Source organism: Sminthopsis crassicaudata, chromosome 1 (genome assembly GCF_048593235.1).
Source record: "Sminthopsis crassicaudata isolate SCR6 chromosome 1, ASM4859323v1, whole genome shotgun sequence".
In the NCBI taxonomy this organism is placed as follows: Eukaryota; Metazoa; Chordata; class Mammalia; order Dasyuromorphia; family Dasyuridae; genus Sminthopsis; species Sminthopsis crassicaudata.
Window position 1 is genome coordinate 172,790,915 of NC_133617.1, and position 17,799 is coordinate 172,808,713.

At 34.2% G+C, this 17,799-nt stretch overlaps 1 protein-coding gene across 12 annotated transcripts in view; it reads right to left on the reverse strand.

Moving 5' to 3' along the window:
• Positions 1-17,799, reverse strand: part of MAK (male germ cell associated kinase) — an 87,638-nt gene that overhangs the window by 52,989 nt on the left and 16,850 nt on the right. For all 12 annotated transcript variants that reach the window (XR_012482825.1, XR_012482824.1, XM_074271481.1 and 9 more), the window contains exons 2-4: positions 14,175-14,500; positions 11,881-11,935; positions 9,394-9,515 (exon numbers count right to left, since the gene is read on the reverse strand). Coding sequence is in view for 10 of the 12 variants with exons in the window: in XM_074271481.1 (XP_074127582.1) it covers positions 9,394-9,515; positions 11,881-11,935; positions 14,175-14,275 (278 nt within the window). In the remaining 2 variants the exon portion in view is untranslated. The remainder of the gene's footprint in view (positions 1-9,393; positions 9,516-11,880; positions 11,936-14,174; positions 14,501-17,799) is intronic.

The window sequence follows — 17,799 nt, forward strand, 5'->3', positions numbered from 1 at the left end:
TACAATTCAGTTGGAGATCTTGGCGTAGGGCACACTCACCACTCTTTAATGAATTGAAAATAAGTCCCTCAAACTCATCTGGAGATTGCTGCCTAGTTCCAGGCCACAAAATCCCAATATAATTAAAGGCGGAAACCCCAAACTTTTGCTAAAATTCCTTTCAGGATTTAGCCCACTGAAGAAGTTGTTTCTTCTCCGTGTAATAAACTCATTTTTGCCACAAACTTCACCTTTCAGGATTGTGAATTCTTTTGCAAAGCTTGTGACACTGGTCAGAGACCTCATTGCTATCTGGGGATCTCATAATCCTCATTTCTCACACTGCAACACAAAGAAACTTAACTTAGACTTCATCTTCTTTTATTATTGTACCACCTCAAAGATCCAAATTTTGAAATTCTACTCTCTCTCTCTACATTCCCAACTCTTACTCACACTAAAACTACTCTTGATCTCATATTAGGTCCTTTGGGTTATTTATATGCTCTCATTTCCACAGTTTATTTTTCTATTTTTGTTTCACTAGTTTCCATAACCAGTCTTGATTTGCCACTTTTTCAAGAGCTACGCTACTATTGTTCCCTTGACTTGTACTTGCTCATCTCTAAATTTTTTCTTATTCAAATTAAAAAAACCCAGTAATTTGAGTCACTACAAATTAATGATAAATGACCTCAGGTAGTCCCTTTTCCCCCCTCCCAATCTTACTCTATCCTTATATCATTCCTGATAAGAAGCTTCTAAACTTTTCCCCTCTCTCTCCTCAGCATATCTCTCATTAATATCTGCAGTAGGATAAATTAGATCTCTTCTTCATTAAGGCTAAACATAACCTCTCTTTCAAATTATTTTTCTACCACTACCTACTCTTATCTCCTTCCCTCTTGATCACAGAAGAGGAAGTAGTATTATTTAGTAAAAGGCAAAGTAACACAATAAGAAAGAGCACCAGAACTGGAATTAGAAGGTTCAAATCTTGGCCACATTATTTATTAATCATGTGATCTCAGAAAAGTCACAAGACTGGATCTCAGCTTAAAGGAAAGATGGGGTAGCTGTGGTTATCTTTCATTCCTCAAGAGGACCCAAATGATATCACTGTGTTAGAGTCTAGTAACAGTGTGTCTGACTGTGGCTGATCAGCCCAATATAAACTTGGAAGGCTCAGCCACAGGTTAGGCACAAACTGTCCCCGTGAACATTTGGGGGGTGGATTCTTAAATTTTGTGTATCTCACTTTTCTTCTTAACTAATTCAATTCTGCTTTGCTCATAGAGCATAGCACCTTTTCTGATGAGGACATGCTATGCTGGATGGTCCTGTGCCAGAGTCTTCCATGTCATAAACTAATTCTAAGAGACGAGAATGTCCTTGTATCACTTTTTTTCTGACCATCTTCTGAGAACTTGCCCTGTGTGTATCTCCATAAAATAGTCTTTTTGGCAAGTGTATGTTTGGCACTGAACAATGTGATCAACCCAAGGAAGGTGTGCCCTCTGCAACAGAGTTTATAATGCTTGGCAGTTTAATTAATCAGTGTCTGGTACCTTATCCTGCCAGGTGATCTTCAGAATGTTCCTAAAACAGTTCAAAAGGAAGTGTTTCAGTTTTCTGGCATGGCAGTGGTATATTGTCTAGTTTTCATGGCTGTTGTATATGCTATATAGCTCCTATAGACAGGTAAGAGTTAGGTGGATTACTTGAACCCTAAAGGTAGAAAGCAGTCTTGTAAAGGACTTGGCAGTCCCATGGGTACTAGTCTTCATATATATATATATATATATATATATATATATATATATATATATATATATATATAAAACACATCCTATGCCCCACAAAAGACATACTAAATGAGCTTTAATGTCCCTTTTAGTTTTAGATTTTTTTTATTTTTCAGTGAGGCAAATCTCTAGCCTTATGATAATCATCCCATCCCCTCTTTTCACTTTCAGAATCAACAATTATCTCCTTTGTGACACTGGCACAAAGGACAAATAGAAAGGCAATTATTTATAAATGGTGAGATTTCCTATAAGCTATTGTTTATATATTTCATTGAGCATATTATATCAAAGCAACACAATGGTGCCTCTTCAATGAGATCTAGAGCCACTTAAAAGATTTTGATCTAGCAATTTCTATAAGAAAAAAATAGATAAAAATACAGACTGCTTAGATATGTAGTTACACAGTTAATCCATTTAATTAGTTCAATTCAATAGTCAATAAGCATTTATTCCCTGAGAACAAAGGACAAACAATAATAAGAGTTCTTCATGCAGAAGTCACTATACAGAGGTTGTTGTTGTTTGTCCTTCGTTCTCAAAGAGGACAATGAGATCAGGACAGTGAAGCTATGATATGCAAGTGATTTGGGTCTAAGTGAGAGAAGGAGTATCAACTGCACACTTTTCCCTCCAGAGCCATCTGGGTCCAGTGGTCAGATGTGGATCAGCTGACTGGAGATGGCCCTACAGAGAAGAGGACTTCTACTGCAAGTATTGTGAACCAAACCTTGTCATACCCTTTCCTTACTGTGTGCTCACTATAATTAGGGAGTCTAAATTTAAGTTTACTCTTCTCATAGTGCGAAGGAGTTAACCTAATTCCTTAGAGAATATTTCAATGCCTACCCAACCAATTTGGGCAGATGCTAGGCACTACTTTGCCTCTTCATCCTCTACTTCTTTTTCTCCTCCTTTATTATTACGTTTTCCCCTCTAAAGCTGGGGCAATTTACTTTTTATCCAGCATGGTTTTCATTTTTTGATTTCTTGAAATATATCGCTGTAAAGAGACTCTTGAAATCCCACTGAATGAGCTACTTGACTTTATCTTAAAGCCCAAATCACTCTGGTTTTCATTGAATGACTAATTACCCCAATCCAAATCCCAGAAGGATCTTTCTATGCTTTCTATGCTTATATCTTTATGATGAGACATGGAGACATTTTTATGTTCATAGTCTTAGACAAACTGAGCCCTGGGATAGACCTTAATTTGGAAAGGCCAAGGTCACTTACTCCATCCTGGGACAATTCAAATTAATTTTTGTCTTGTCACTGGACTTCCAGGACTCTGGAAGAGGGACTTTGTTATCCAATTCACATTTGCATATGTCAAGACTTCCTTCTCAAGAACAAAGGACAAACAACTATACACAGGATACTGTACCACAATATTGTTCTAAGGATACAAAGACAAAATGCAAAACAACCTCTCCTCTGAAGGATCTTATATTTTAATGAGGGATTTAAAGCAGGCAAATAAGTAAAGATACAATTATCTGAGAGAGAAAGTTCTATCAACTGTTTGATGAAGAAAAGACTCTCTATAGTAGGTATCATATGAACTGAGCCATTAAAAAATCAATAAATTGTAAGGAGTAAAGTTGAAGGAGTGCATTCCAGAACAAAATATACCCTGTGTAAAGACAGACAAGTGGAAGATAGAGCTGCTGATTTTAGGTAACAGCAATCAAGCTAGAGAACAGAGGGGCATAAACTGGCCTGCAATTTACTTTGTTTTTTTTTTTTTAAATTATTATTATTATTTTTAACACACATTGTTTTTTGAATCATGTTGGGAAAGAAAAATCAGAGCAAAAGGGAAAAACCATGAGAGAGATTTTTAAAAAGTGAATAAAGCATGTGTGGATTTACATTCACTTTCCTTCTTTTTCTGTATGTTGATGGCATTTTCTGTCTAAAGTCTATTAAGATTGTTTTAGCTCTCTGAACCACTGAGAAGAACCAAATCTTTCATAGTTGATCACTGTACATTTTTACTGTTATTGTATACAATTGTATTCCTAGTTCTGTTTGTTTTGCTCAGCATCAGTTCATGTAAATCTTTCCAGGCCTTTATAAAAATCAGCATGTTCATCATTTTTTATAGAATAATATTCCATTACCTTCATATATCACAACTTGTTTAGTCATTTCCCAACTGATGGGCATCTATTCATTTTCTAACTCTTTGCTACCACAAAAAGAGCCTGCAATTTAGTTTCTTTATTTTACATGTAATTTAAACCCTATATGACTTGGTAGATTGTTCTCTTGAGAGTCATTGGAGCAAAAAAAAATTACCTCACAGCTAACCTGTTACTGGTAGTTGATAAAAAAACTACTCCTGAAACACCAAGAGGTTATTTCATGTAAGCAAAGTACAGTTGTCAGGTAATGCAAATTCTTGAGAAGTCACAATTCTTAATAACCATATTCATGGACCACTGGAACTTATGCTAAACTTGTGCCAAATCCTCTTGTTTGAGGTTCAAAATGGGACTCCAAAATTGGGATCACAGACCAGTGTCATGAAATATCTCAAAGAATTTGCTGGCTTGAATCCATCTGCAAGTCATTATTTCCCCTAGAACTGTACCTCATCACTCTAGGCCTGGTTCTTTGGTTGGTTCAACTTTAAAAATAAATGCTATACTGGTATCTTAAGACACATCAGAACACTGAGCACCAAGGAAGAGACAACATTCAAAAACTGTTATCTAATGCAAAAAAATTTATAGCCACCTGGTCTTACTTCAGCCACATGGAAGCTAGCTTTGTGTAGTGACTTTATGCAGAACCTTTGGATTTTTGTTTGTTTTTTGTTTTTCCAAATCCTACCATATATCATGATGGTCCCAGTGGTGGCTACTGGTTTAGAGAAATTTGAAATTATTCAAGCAGATCTTCATACCACCTTGGAAACTGGCAAGGCAGGATAAAGTGAATGATTGACACCAAACCCGAAGGAATCACTGAAAATAAGAGAATGGGGCATGGCTGCCTACTAAGAATATTTATCTTCATCTTCTAAGAATTTATTAGAACATGTCATTAGACCTTTCTCTATTACTTATCTTTTTTACTCTATTACTTTTTCTTTCCAAGATATATGGTTCCTAACTTTCCACTTCCTTAATACTCTATCATTACTTTTCTTTTTTTTTCCTAGGGCAATTGGAGTTAAGTAACTTGCCCAGAGCCCACTTAGCTTCAACTTTTCATTCTCCACAGGTTCTATTCCTCTCTTGCTCTTCCCAATAAATTGGCTTGCCAACATTTTCCCTACTTTTCCTTGTTTTATATTCCAATCACATTTGAGTTTGTATTACATGATTTTCCTTGATATCACCATACTTTCCCTCCCTGAATTACTTCTTTGTGTCGCTCTAAGAGGGATTTTCTGGCTGGTCATCATCTTGCCTCCTGATATCAGCTGCCTTTGGAAGAGTGTAGGCAGCAGCCAACTTATCTCAATAGGTAGGACACCAATAACACAAGGAAGGGTAATACATTTATAAATTATTTATACAGTATAATTAAAGATTTTACTTAATGCTTTCCTCAGTGCTTGCTTTAATAGGGGAGAAAGTAGAGAGATGGTAAGGATATAAGACATTTGGGAGAAATTGATCACCAATGGGTAAGAGAGACCTGAAGAGGAACTTCATATATATTACAATTTTGCCTGAGTCAGCCACTTGATTTAATGCTAAAGTATATATAAGTAAATTTTCTTTCAAAATATATAAAATATCTTTCATGAATTGCAGAAAATTATTGTTAACAAAAAACCTGATTTTAGAAACAGTTTATTACACATAAATCTTATACAGAACAATGCTATTAATTATCTAATGGCTACATTTTACCTGTTTCTTGGATGTCAAATTTTATTTGTTGTATAATTTTAATATATTTCAATTGATCACTTTTTTACTTAAATGTATTTATTTAGTTAAAACAAATACAAAATAGAAAAAGCACCCTGTATACAGCAGAATATAAGATGATTCAAAATATGTAACAATAAATTTCCATTTCAAGAAAGCATATATAATAATAGAACGCATTGTGTTCATAACTATCCTTTGCTTTCTTATAGATTTTCTTTTGTTCTCTGCTGTGTACTTTTAATTTTATTCTTTTTTTTTCCCCTTTCTGCCCCCTATCTCTTCCAAGCAGGCTACAGTTAAGTCAGGATATACGCATATGTACATATATATATATATATATACACACACACACACACACACACACACACACACACACACACACATATATACATATAATTATACATATATACATTTATATGCATCTATATAAGGTTGTGCTATGCCAAGTCTTTTCACCTTTTTCTTAATCCTCCAACTCATTTCTTATGCCACAGTAATATTTCAACTTTGTACTATCTAGTTGTTTTGAATAGTCTAAAACAATAGCAATTTGGCTGACATATAATGTAGATTTCTCTCTTTTGATTTAATCTTTAACTTTGACTTTGAGATCAATACTTATTACTACTACTTTTTTTCTAATAAATTCAACTCTTGATCATCATTATTGTTTGTTGATATCTTGTTTCCTATGCCTGCTAACTCTTGTACTTTACTTTTACCCCTAGCTTGCCTTGCTCTTTCCCTTTCCTCAAGGATCTTTGTTCCTTCCCTTTTACTCTTGTCTCACTCATGCCCTTTTTTCTTTCTCCCATCCCTATAAATTCACACATTCTTCTATATCCTACCTTATCCTATTCTCTCCCTCTCTTATTTCTTTTTGAATTTTGTGTTATACCTTTACAAACACACACACACACACACACACACACACACACACACACACACACACACACACATAGTTCCCTCTTTAATTCACTCCTGATGTAAGTAGGATTTCAGAACTACCCATCTTCCTCCCCCATTTAATTCCTTTGTATCAGTTCTTGCTCTCATACTTCGTTTGTGTAATTACTGTTTTTTGCTTTCCTTTAAAATCACATCATACTCAGTTTTATCCCAATCTTTCTTTCGAACTACTCAATTACTAATGACAATTTTAGAAATATGGTTTACATTTTCATTTATAAAACAGTTCTTATTGAGTACCTTGAAATTAATCTTTGAAATAAGTTTACCTGATATTTTTCTTGGCTCTTATATGTCAATTTTTCTACTAGGTCAGATTTTTGTTTGTTTTGAAAGTCTGGCAATTCATTGAATTGTTCATTTTTTCATTCATTATTACATTTAATTTTGCTGAATATAATATTTTTGGTTGTAACCCTACGTCTTTTGATTTGTGATATACAGTACTATAAGACTTGCAATCTTTTACTGTAGCTACTGTTAAGTCTTGTGTGATTCTAATTGTGGCTCCACCATATTTGAATTATCTATTTTGTTGTTATTGTAGCATAAAAAAGTTTCTATTTGATTTCAGGGTTTCAAAATTTAGCAATGATGTCCTGTAGGCTTTCCTTGTAGGATCTTCTCCCATTGATGATCAGTGCATTTTTTTCTATTTCTACTTTCCTCTCTTGTTCTAATACTTCCGGACATTTAAAAAATTATTTCTTATATTCTTGTATCAAGAGTCTTTTTTTCTGGTCATAGATTTCAGGTAATTAAATTATTCCTATGTTTTCTCTTCTTAATCTGTTTTCCAAATATGTTATTTTTCTTATGAGATGGCTCACATTCTCTTTTATTTTCTCATTATATTTTATTTTAGTATTTCTTGGTTTCTTTTAATTTCACTGAATTCCCCTTGCCCAATTCTAATTTTCAGAGTCATTTTCTTCCTTAAGACTCTGAATTTCCTTTTCCAGTTGGTTGACTTTAGATAATCTTGTTTTTTCTTGGATTGTTCTTTTTTTAAGTTTTTTTCTCAATAGCTCCCATTTGACTTTAAAAGTCTTTTTTTAATTTCTTCTATAAATTCTTTTTTTTTTTTTTTTTTGCCACGCAATCATTTAACTCTACTCTTTAGGGTAGGAGAAGCTCTTTTTAACTTCAGTAGCCTCCTCTGAAGATGAATTATTCTTATAGTAACTTTATATAATTGGGTTCTTTCTTCTTTGCCTGCTCATTTTTAAAAAAATAACAGCTTGTTAGTGTAATCACCCCTAATCCTATGGTGGGGGGCATGGTGCCTCTGATATCAGTTTCTCCTTCAGTTCTCCCTTTTCCGTGAAATTTGAAATCAAGAACTCCACTCTCCTATAAGTGGGTGAAAGTAACAGCATTCCTAAATCATTGATTTTGCACTCACTAGATGTGTGCTGGCGCTTCTCATCAAGGTTGCCTTGGCAGAATACCTGGGTCTGGTGTTTCTTACCAAAAGAAGTTCCCTCAGTCTTCCCCAACTCAAACTCTTGACTCCCCACACTCTCTGAAAATGAAAGTTCCTATGGCTGGGGTGGAGGCTATCTCCCAACTTAGCTAAACCCAAGGCTTGCAGCTGGCTTGCTTCAGTAGAACTATCTTAGAGGTATTCACACTTTTCAGGGGCCAAACTTCCATTCAGTCTTTCTTCAGATCTTTTACAATTATCCTAGGAGGACCATGGTTCTGGTTCAGCTTCTATTTGTTTTTAATCACTCTTTGTTCACCCTGAGATGCAGTTTTGTCTTATTTGTGGGGGAAATCTGGCAAACTTGGAATTTTCTTACCTCTTCTTCCTCTCTTAACTGATCACTTTTAAAGATAACGTACATATTTTTACATTGCCTTGATTTCTCTTTGTACCTCCCTTTGGAGAACCATCCTTTGTAACAAAGTAATTTTTTTAAATTAAAGGGCAGTTAAAATCAGCAAAACTTATTATTACATTTAATATATTTGCTATTATATACAATGTTCCACCCCTGTGGACTGCCCTCCTCCCCATCCCCAAGATATGAGGAAGTGTTAAGATAACTTTTTAGTTCCAAATTCTCTCTCTCCCCTTCCACAATCCACATCTAGTAAGAAGACAAGAAAAGTATGACCTATTACAAATATATGTATGTATATAGTCAGGAAAAATTTTTTGCATTAGTCATTTCATTAAAAAATCAGGAAAAAAGGAGGAAAAAATAGACAATGTATTCAGAGAGCAATTGAAGTCTATCTGGAATGAACAGCATCCATTTGATGAATCCTATGGAACTGTGGTGGGTCAATATGCTGATCAGAATTGCTTAGTTTTTCAAAACTGATTTATCTTTACATTATTGTTGTCATATAGACTGTTCTCCTGGTTCTAATCACTTCACTTTGCATCAATTAATGAAGGTCTTTCTAGGTTATTCTGAAACTATTCCATCCATCATTTCTTATAGCAAAATAATCTTCCATCACATTTTATACTGTAATGTTCTACTATTTCCAATTGGTGGAATCCCCTTAGTTTCTAATTCTTTGCCACACAAAAAGAGTTACTATAAATATTTTCTGCATATATCTTTTACCTCTTTTAAAGATAATTTTCAGTAATAAAAGTTCAAAATATTTAATAGATTCATGAAGTTATATATTTAATACATTCATAAAATTATAGAAAGATAGGAGGGGTGGGGGAAAACTATTTACATACATATATATACCTTAAAATAGAGACATACCTGTCCTTCATTAACTGATAGAGGTTTTCCTTCATGTATTCAAACACAAAATAAAGATGGTCATTTTCTCTAATAACTTCTTTCAATTTAATCACATTGGCATGATTGAGTTTCTTCAGAGACTACAAAGCAACAAATATGAATTAAAATACATAATAATAATTGTTTTCATTGTAGTATCATAAAAGTTAACAACCTCTTATTTGAACCAGTTCTCAATTAATTTATCATAGTTTTATTCATTTATTCCTTGCTAGGTGATATTTTCAGATTTATATTGATTATATTTAACAATTATAGATCGTTTAATCATAAGTTCACAGATACAGAAAAAGATTCAGGAAAGAACCTTAGAAGACAACTGCTATAATTAACCCCCTTCATTTTACAGATGAGGAAACTGTCAGAGTGGCTAAGCTATCTGTATTAAGGTTAGACAGGAAGTCAGGGGCAGATGCATGGTTTGAACTCAGGTTCTCTGACTCCACAAACAATGCTCCTTCCATTATAGCAAACTACTTCTCAAACAACAAATTATACTGCCATGCAGTCAATTAATTCTGCTTAGTTAACAACTCTTTAATTTGACATTTCAGGGCAAAATTGATAGTTCATGCCAATAGTGGAAGGGTCACATGAGGAAAAAAATTATATTTTATCTTCTCCTTATCTTTTGTTATTTCTGGATGAAGGAGAATAAAATTCATAGACACCATTGACAAGGTGTTATATAAGCAGAAAATGTTGATATATCTGCTAACATGAAAAAAATTCTGCCATGCCTAATATAAAGATGTCTCTATTTTAAAAATCTAACACATAAAAGCTTAATATTTAACATATTATATATATATATATATATATATATATATATATATATACAAATTACCCAATGTACCCAAAAAGCTGAATATGACAGTATTCTTAAATACTTTATAGAAAAAAAGATGACACTGAATTTTAGTATATCAAAATATTAGCAGCAATATCTACCAACTCATATTTCTTGTTTATTGCCTTTAAAAATCTTCTTGAGAATAATCTACACATTTATCAAGGGATAACCATGCAACTTGCACCTTTACAGTCATGTAGTTAGTTGAAAGATATGAAGAAAATCATATCCATATATGTACTCTGTAAAGGATAAGATAATATTCCTATGCTATAAATGAAGAAACTACAGGTTAGAAATGCCAAATAATTTGCAAAGGGTCACATCATTACTAAGTTATCTGAACCAGGATTTGAAACCACATTTTCAATCAATCAAATTATCAATAAGTATCAAGTGCCAGCATATGTCAGATTGCTGTGCCAGGAGCAGGAAATAAAAAGTACAAATGAAACAAGTTTCTGTCCTCAAAGTGCTTACAAGGTCTTCCCAACTCCAAGCCCATCATTTTTTTCCAAAACACCATGAATGGCAATGTAAATGCACTCTAGACAAAAGCCATTTTTCATCCTTAGTTTTTCCTGTAGAGATTATCAGACTAACATGGATTTCATTCAAGAGGTCTCCTAATACTTTAGGGCTTGATGAAATTAGCACAAGATCATCTGTAAATGGGAACATTTAGAGGGCCTACCATCATGAGGAATGCTTTCTATTTGAAGAAGTTAACAAATGCATATCTTTCTGATTTATGCCTCATTTATCATTAATAGAGGATTGCTAACAGTTACCTTCATGGTTCTACTTATTTAGGAACTTTATGATAATAATATATACATGACAGACTTTTTTTGTGGGAGAAGAATCTTTAAGGTTGAATATTACTCTCATAATTTAATAACAGTTTTGTAATCAATGAACAATAGCAGCAGGATCTTGTATTCTTTGTCTTAGTCAATTACTTAACATGACTAATGATATAAGTTGCTATTAAAAATGTTTGCAAAAGCCTACCTTTTTCTTCTCATATTTTCTTCAACACACTTGATATATATGTAGATCATTGTCATATTTTTCAAAGATGAGAAAAACAAAATATGAATTTGAAGGTACTGACCCCAGGGTCATAATCTGTTAAGTATCTGAAGTAGGCTAACAAACACTTCAACCTTATAACTGTGGAGGTAGAAGGACAAAACATAGAATTGTGGGCAGCTTTTAATTTGTGTTATCTGAACTGTCTGGTCAAAGGATTTATGAATTAAATGGTCAGACTACTGGCAATAAAATCTGCCATACTTAGCTAAATTAGTCTTCAGACAGCACAATTGTCAATAAGAGTGCACTCAAAAATTTTCCTGTATGAAATGTTAGACCTTTTACTCTTGCCCAAAGGTATAATATAAGAGATTTTGTCCATTGTCTTAGTCTTCAATAATTCAATAGTTTAGACATATCCCTCAACTTAAAAATATTCCTAGAAAATCTTTAAGAATAACATAAGCAAACACAGTGTATATGATATAGTTAATGCCTTTCATGGAGGCAAAAGGAGAGAAAAGATGAATTTGGGGGGTTGTCTAGAGTTTTACCTTAACTTCTCTCAAGTTCATGCATTCATCCCAAGAATAGAATTTTCTTTTCATTCTGAAATATATAAAGGAAAATTTAGTGTACATTGGCATCAATGTTGGAAGAATTCAAGTTTTCTTATTTTGCTGATGATAAGTTTAAGAAAATAGTTTAGCTTCAATTTCTCAATTTCTTAATTACCAATACACAGCTAATAATCCTTTCTACTATTTGAATATGTTTATGCCCCTAATTAGTTTAACTCATAACCATAACCTAAGTTGTAAGGGGCCTTTAAATGGGCGCCACAGCAAATCGGGAGATTGAGTGGTCCGGAAGTAATTTCTGTGGATATTAGGACTGCCTTGTAGGTGGGATCCTGTCCATTTTGAGATAGCTTCGTAATGGGTGACTCTCTTGCTGATTGGCTGTGTGTGTGACCTCACAGGCCCTATGTAAGCCCACTGCAGGCAGCAGTCGCTCTTTTTTAACCTGGCGTTCTTCACCCTGACTCCCTAGCCTGGGTAGCCAAGCCAAGATGGATAGCCAAAGGAGGTAAGGATTTTGGTAGTGAACACGTGGGTCTTCTGACCAGGTGTTCACTCGGGAACCAACAAGTCAGGGCATCAGTCAGGGCACTATGTGAGTAGATATAATAAAGGCTTTTAAGATTACATGTGGCTGTTCTGAGTGCGCTACCGGTTATTAAGCTATAGATTCAAGAGATTGTGGCCAGAGACCTTTGAAGGCCTCAGAGGAGGCGAGCCGGGTAGAGTTCACACTGCTAAGCACAGTAGTCAAAGGTACTCTGGTGGGTCTAGGACAGACTAGTAATTGTAACTGCCAGGAGAGCACGTTACACTAAGTGACCAGGGTCCTCACTTTGGGAAATCTGTCAAAAGGAAAATTTAAAGGACTTTTGACCATGCTTTTATTCCTTTAAGAAAAAAGGAGTGAAAGAGGAGCCTTTGGGCAGAGTGGATCCTTAGTTGGAGATAAAACAGTAAGAGTGGGGCAAAAAAGGGAAGGGACGAAAGAGGAGCTTAGAGGCAATAAGTTCACTCTTTTTAGCAATAATCAGTGATATTTCTAGGCCTAGCTTGCAGCACTTTCCACCTGACTAGGGAGAAGGAAAAACACAACTTCTAGGCAGCTGAAAAACCACCAATTGCTCCAGAAGGGATAGACCAAGGTGGTACTACAAACAAGATTATACCAAATTTTTCCATGACTAAATATCCAGTGATAGAATGATAACTGGGTTAAAAGTGTACTGGGCTATCCTGTAAGATATGAGCTCTATAGATACCACAGGCCAGGCTGGTTCAGAAAGGGGACTAGGGTGAGAGAAAGTACTTCAGGAAGGACAAGGCTGAAGGAAGAGCCTGCATGTCAGACAAGAGCATTACTAGTTTCTTTTAAATTTTATCCTGGATTTTTAAACCTGATTTTTAAACCTGCTAGAGAGAAAGGGATTTTGGAAGTCATCTCTTCTAACCCCTTTATTTCCCAGGGATAGGCAGAGGCCAGGGAAACTGGGGGCCTCCTGGTGGAGAGATGACTTTCTCCATTCCAATTCACAAGTGTGGACTGGTCATTGGCAGAGGTGAGGAGAATGTGAAAGCCATAAATCAGCAAACAGGTGCCTTTGTGGAGATCTCTCTGCAGCTCCTACCAAATGGGGACCCTAACTTCAAACTCTTTATCATCCGGGGATCCCCTCAACAAATTGACCATGCCAAGCAGCTTATTGAGGAGAAGATTGAGGGTCCTCTCTGACATTTACCCTTGCTAAATCTTGACATTTACCCTGCTTAAAAATCTTCTATTGCCTCTAGGATAACCTGCAATTAAAGGCGCTCCACAATCTGGATCTTGTATTTCAGCCTTACTCACTAATGTATACATTATTCCCTTTTATTCACTCTGTGTTTAACAGCAATTATTTGCTGTTTCCTCAAGGTGGGGTGCAATCTTCCTCTGCCTCTGTGAATGTACACAAGTCATATAGCCAATGAAGAGAATGTATTCCTTTTTTTTCCCACCTTTAAGAATTTTTTTTTCTTTACCTCAGATGCTAACTCTTATGAAAGTTCTTTTCTGGTCTCCCCAGGTTCTCTCTTGCTACTCAAATATTGCTATAGGTCTTTCTCTGCTTTCTCCTTTTCCCCTTTACTTATTACCTTGTACTAACTTTCTTTGTATTCATACTATACCCTTCAAATCCAATAGACTGTAGACTCCATGAATCTCAGACTAACAGTAAACTATAAACTGGTCTAAAACTAATTTGGAAATATAAAAAAAATGCTACCTTTTGATAGCCACCAGCTCTCCGGATTCATTGCTTTTTCCCATAAGTACGCTCCCATAGGTGCCATCTCCTAGCTGTCTCATCGTTGTATATCGGTTCATTTTGGAAAATGGATGCAGCCAAAGTTATTAAATTAAATTGTTTACTTGTAGAGAAGAAACTTGTATGCTTCTTTTAAAAAAATCTTTCTTTTTCTTCAAAACGTTGTTAAGATCTGTGACTGGTGTATCATTATTTAATATACAATCCTCCCGAGATTATAAGTTCATGAGATCCAGGAATAAAGAATCTGGCAAATAAATAATGTGTCCATTCTTATTCACATCCTTAAAAAAAGAAAAACAAAAATGAGATGTTTTCTTCAGAGACTACATGAGAAGATATGAGAAATAATTCAATTGGACCCCTATTCTATTCCAATCAATATTAATCAGTGTGGTATTTTGCATAAATCATGTTAAGAAATAATTAGAAAGATACGTTCTTTTAGTGGGCTTCAACCTTTCACTACTTGTTTACCAAGTCATAAGGTACTGTCCAAACCCAGCATGGGTCTGTGATATCATGATGTTATAAAAAATTCTCCAATTTATTTTTTTTACTTCCAGACCAATATCTCTTTTCCAACATGAGAAGATAACAATCTTATGACCTCTTAGTCAGGAGAGATGCCCCATGCGTCATCCAACTTGACATATTCATGTTGATATCTTATTTTTGGCCTTTCAAAAGCAAGTTTTATCAACCAATGAGATCCTGTATTTCACCCTCTTTTGCATATTTGGGTATCAAACCCTACTAAAAATAACATGCTGGAAGAGAGCACATCTCAGATCATGAGGAAGATCTGAAATCTACTTCATTAGAGTGGCATTGATTAAGACCTCTGTCTCAGTCAATTTATTGTAGACTGGACAGTTTTAATTCCTATAATGATCTATTGGGTGACCTTTCACACAAACACTATTTTGCTACTCTGTAACACCATCATAGTATCAATAAGATCTAAACAATAAAAAAAGTAATGATTAACTGATAACATGAAAGGCTTAGCACTTTTTATTTTAGATAATAATATAAAAGTCAGCAGTTTTAAAAACAGATTTGCACAGACCTTTAGGAACACCTCAAATAAGTAGCAGCACCCTAGAAGCTACCTGCAGATTTTCAGTCAACAGCTAGTTTTTGTCAAATGGTACAATATACATTAGAAAAAACAATGTAAGGCTTTTACAATAAATCATTTATGAAATGAATTATAATTAAAATATATTTCTTCAAAGTATACTATCAAAAATAATCTGGGTTTTGATATATAATCAACTTTATTTGATAAAGTATTAATATATACTGAATATTCACTATAGTTTTGTAACTTCAAATAATAATCTTGTTTTTTTCATTATATGAAAAATTTATAAACTTATTGCCTTAATTATTGAATCACATGAAATAATGTATAAATTTTCTAAGACTTAATTTCTTCATCTGTAAAATGAAAGAATTGGACTAGATGATATTCGAGGTCATTTCTAGCTCTACAATTATCATTCTATGATCCCACTTAATTTTGCATTTATAATGTACAAAGCAATTAGAAATAGAAACACAAAATACATATGAATTGTTATGAATGTTGGGGAAAGCATGTGATCAACAACTGTGGATGGTGATTCTTTCAATTAATTTAAATTATCTTTTATGGTAAGTGAGAGAATACTAAAATGTGAGAGGGCATTTTAAAGAATGAACTTGAGAAGCTTGTTTTAATTTATTATAGTATCTTTACTTATTCCTTCATTCAATAAACCTTAAGTGCCTCCTATGTGCTCATCCTGAACTACGTCCTGGGAATATAAAGATAAAGAAGAAATGTTTCTTCCTTCACACTCTTTACTTTAGAAAATAATGTGCAAGTTACAAAGTCTATACTAAGTGAACAGAATAATTGTGGGTGGATTGAAGAGGATTGACATTAACCTGTAGTAGAAGATGGGGCCTGAGCTGGGCCTTAAAGGAAGCCAAGTGAAGAAGGAAAAAAATTCAGGAATGGAAGAGAGACTTTGCAAAAGCAGAGACAGGATATGGAATGTTGCACAAAGCTGACCAATTTGTTGCTAATTAATCTACTTAATACTCTGGGGATGTCAAGAGGCCTTTATTATGCCTATTTGTTTGGTTTTTACCTTAATTTTTTTTTTCTAAATTCATTGAAAGATGCTTCAGAAAAGGATGAAGAAAATGGCAATCCTATGGAAGCAAGCAGTGTTCTCTAGGCCTCCATAGAGTTGTTCTTAACACCTCAACACCCACACATTTCTTTTTCTCCTTTATCAACTAAGCAGTCATTTATGACCTTGTTATTTTGTCACATTTGATCAAAAAACGCATGACTCTGAGGATCCAGAAATACTACATAATTTTCTCCATTAAAATGAATGGAAATAGGCTTTCCAAAAGTAGGACAACTTATACATAAGAAAGGCAAGAATTTGGAATAGAGGTAAATAGCAATACCTCTATGCTCCACCTAAGGAGTTTTACTTCCTTATGTTCTCCTTTTTCTTTTGCTTGAAATACGAAATTATCCTAGGACTGAGACAAACTGTGGGACCGAACAGCCACATACTTCTAGTGGTTTCTTTCCCCAATGGGTTTAGCCATATGAGATATACAAAGCTGAATTAAGTGGGCAATGCATGGATTTTCTAATTCTATATTAGAGAGAGAAGTTTGGAACAAGAACATGATAAAACAGATATAATTTTAGGTAAAATAAAAACAGATATAATCAGTTTATAATATTCTGCCTGGCTTTGCTGCTTAGCTGACTGTAGTAGTGCACAGATATAACTAAATCTTGTAAGTCCACTCATTTTTATTAGCAAACAGTTTTCTATCCACCATACACTAGGATCCAGAATGGCATGCAGGAATGCTGAAAAGATTAAATTAGGGACTGTTAGCAGAGAAAACCATCGTAGTTATAAGACCAGCAAAACACCATCCAGCAATATATATATATATATATATATATATATATATATATATATATATATATATATATATATATATATATATATATCAGATCATCCAGGAGGAATATCTACAAAGATGGTAGAAAATATGTATCATCAAAGGCCAGAAGAAATTACACACTATATCTATATGTCTGGAGAAGACTATGTGCCTGGCAGAGATTTGCACACCATACAACAACAACAAAAAGCAGGACCAACAGACAAACTGCAATGACATTGCAAGGGGACACTGGAAACTCTTCAGTTTTGAGAAGCTTTACTATCCCTTCTCCATATGTGCCCTGGCCATGTGTGTTAGCTTTATGTGCATCTCTCTGCACATTTTGGTCACATGTATATTCTGTGTGTGTATCCCCCCCAAATGTTCTGTAAGTGTCCCTATTCTTCTTACTGATATGTTTATTGATGGGAAAGAATTAAGAAAAAATGTTGTACTACTATTTTAATACCATGATTTTTCTTTTTAAAATTTAAAAGTTTTTATTAATTATGTCACCCTTACAACAAATAAGAAAAAAGGAAGAAGAATCAATTTAGTAAAACAAACCAACACATCAACAAGTCCAACATTATATAATATGTTT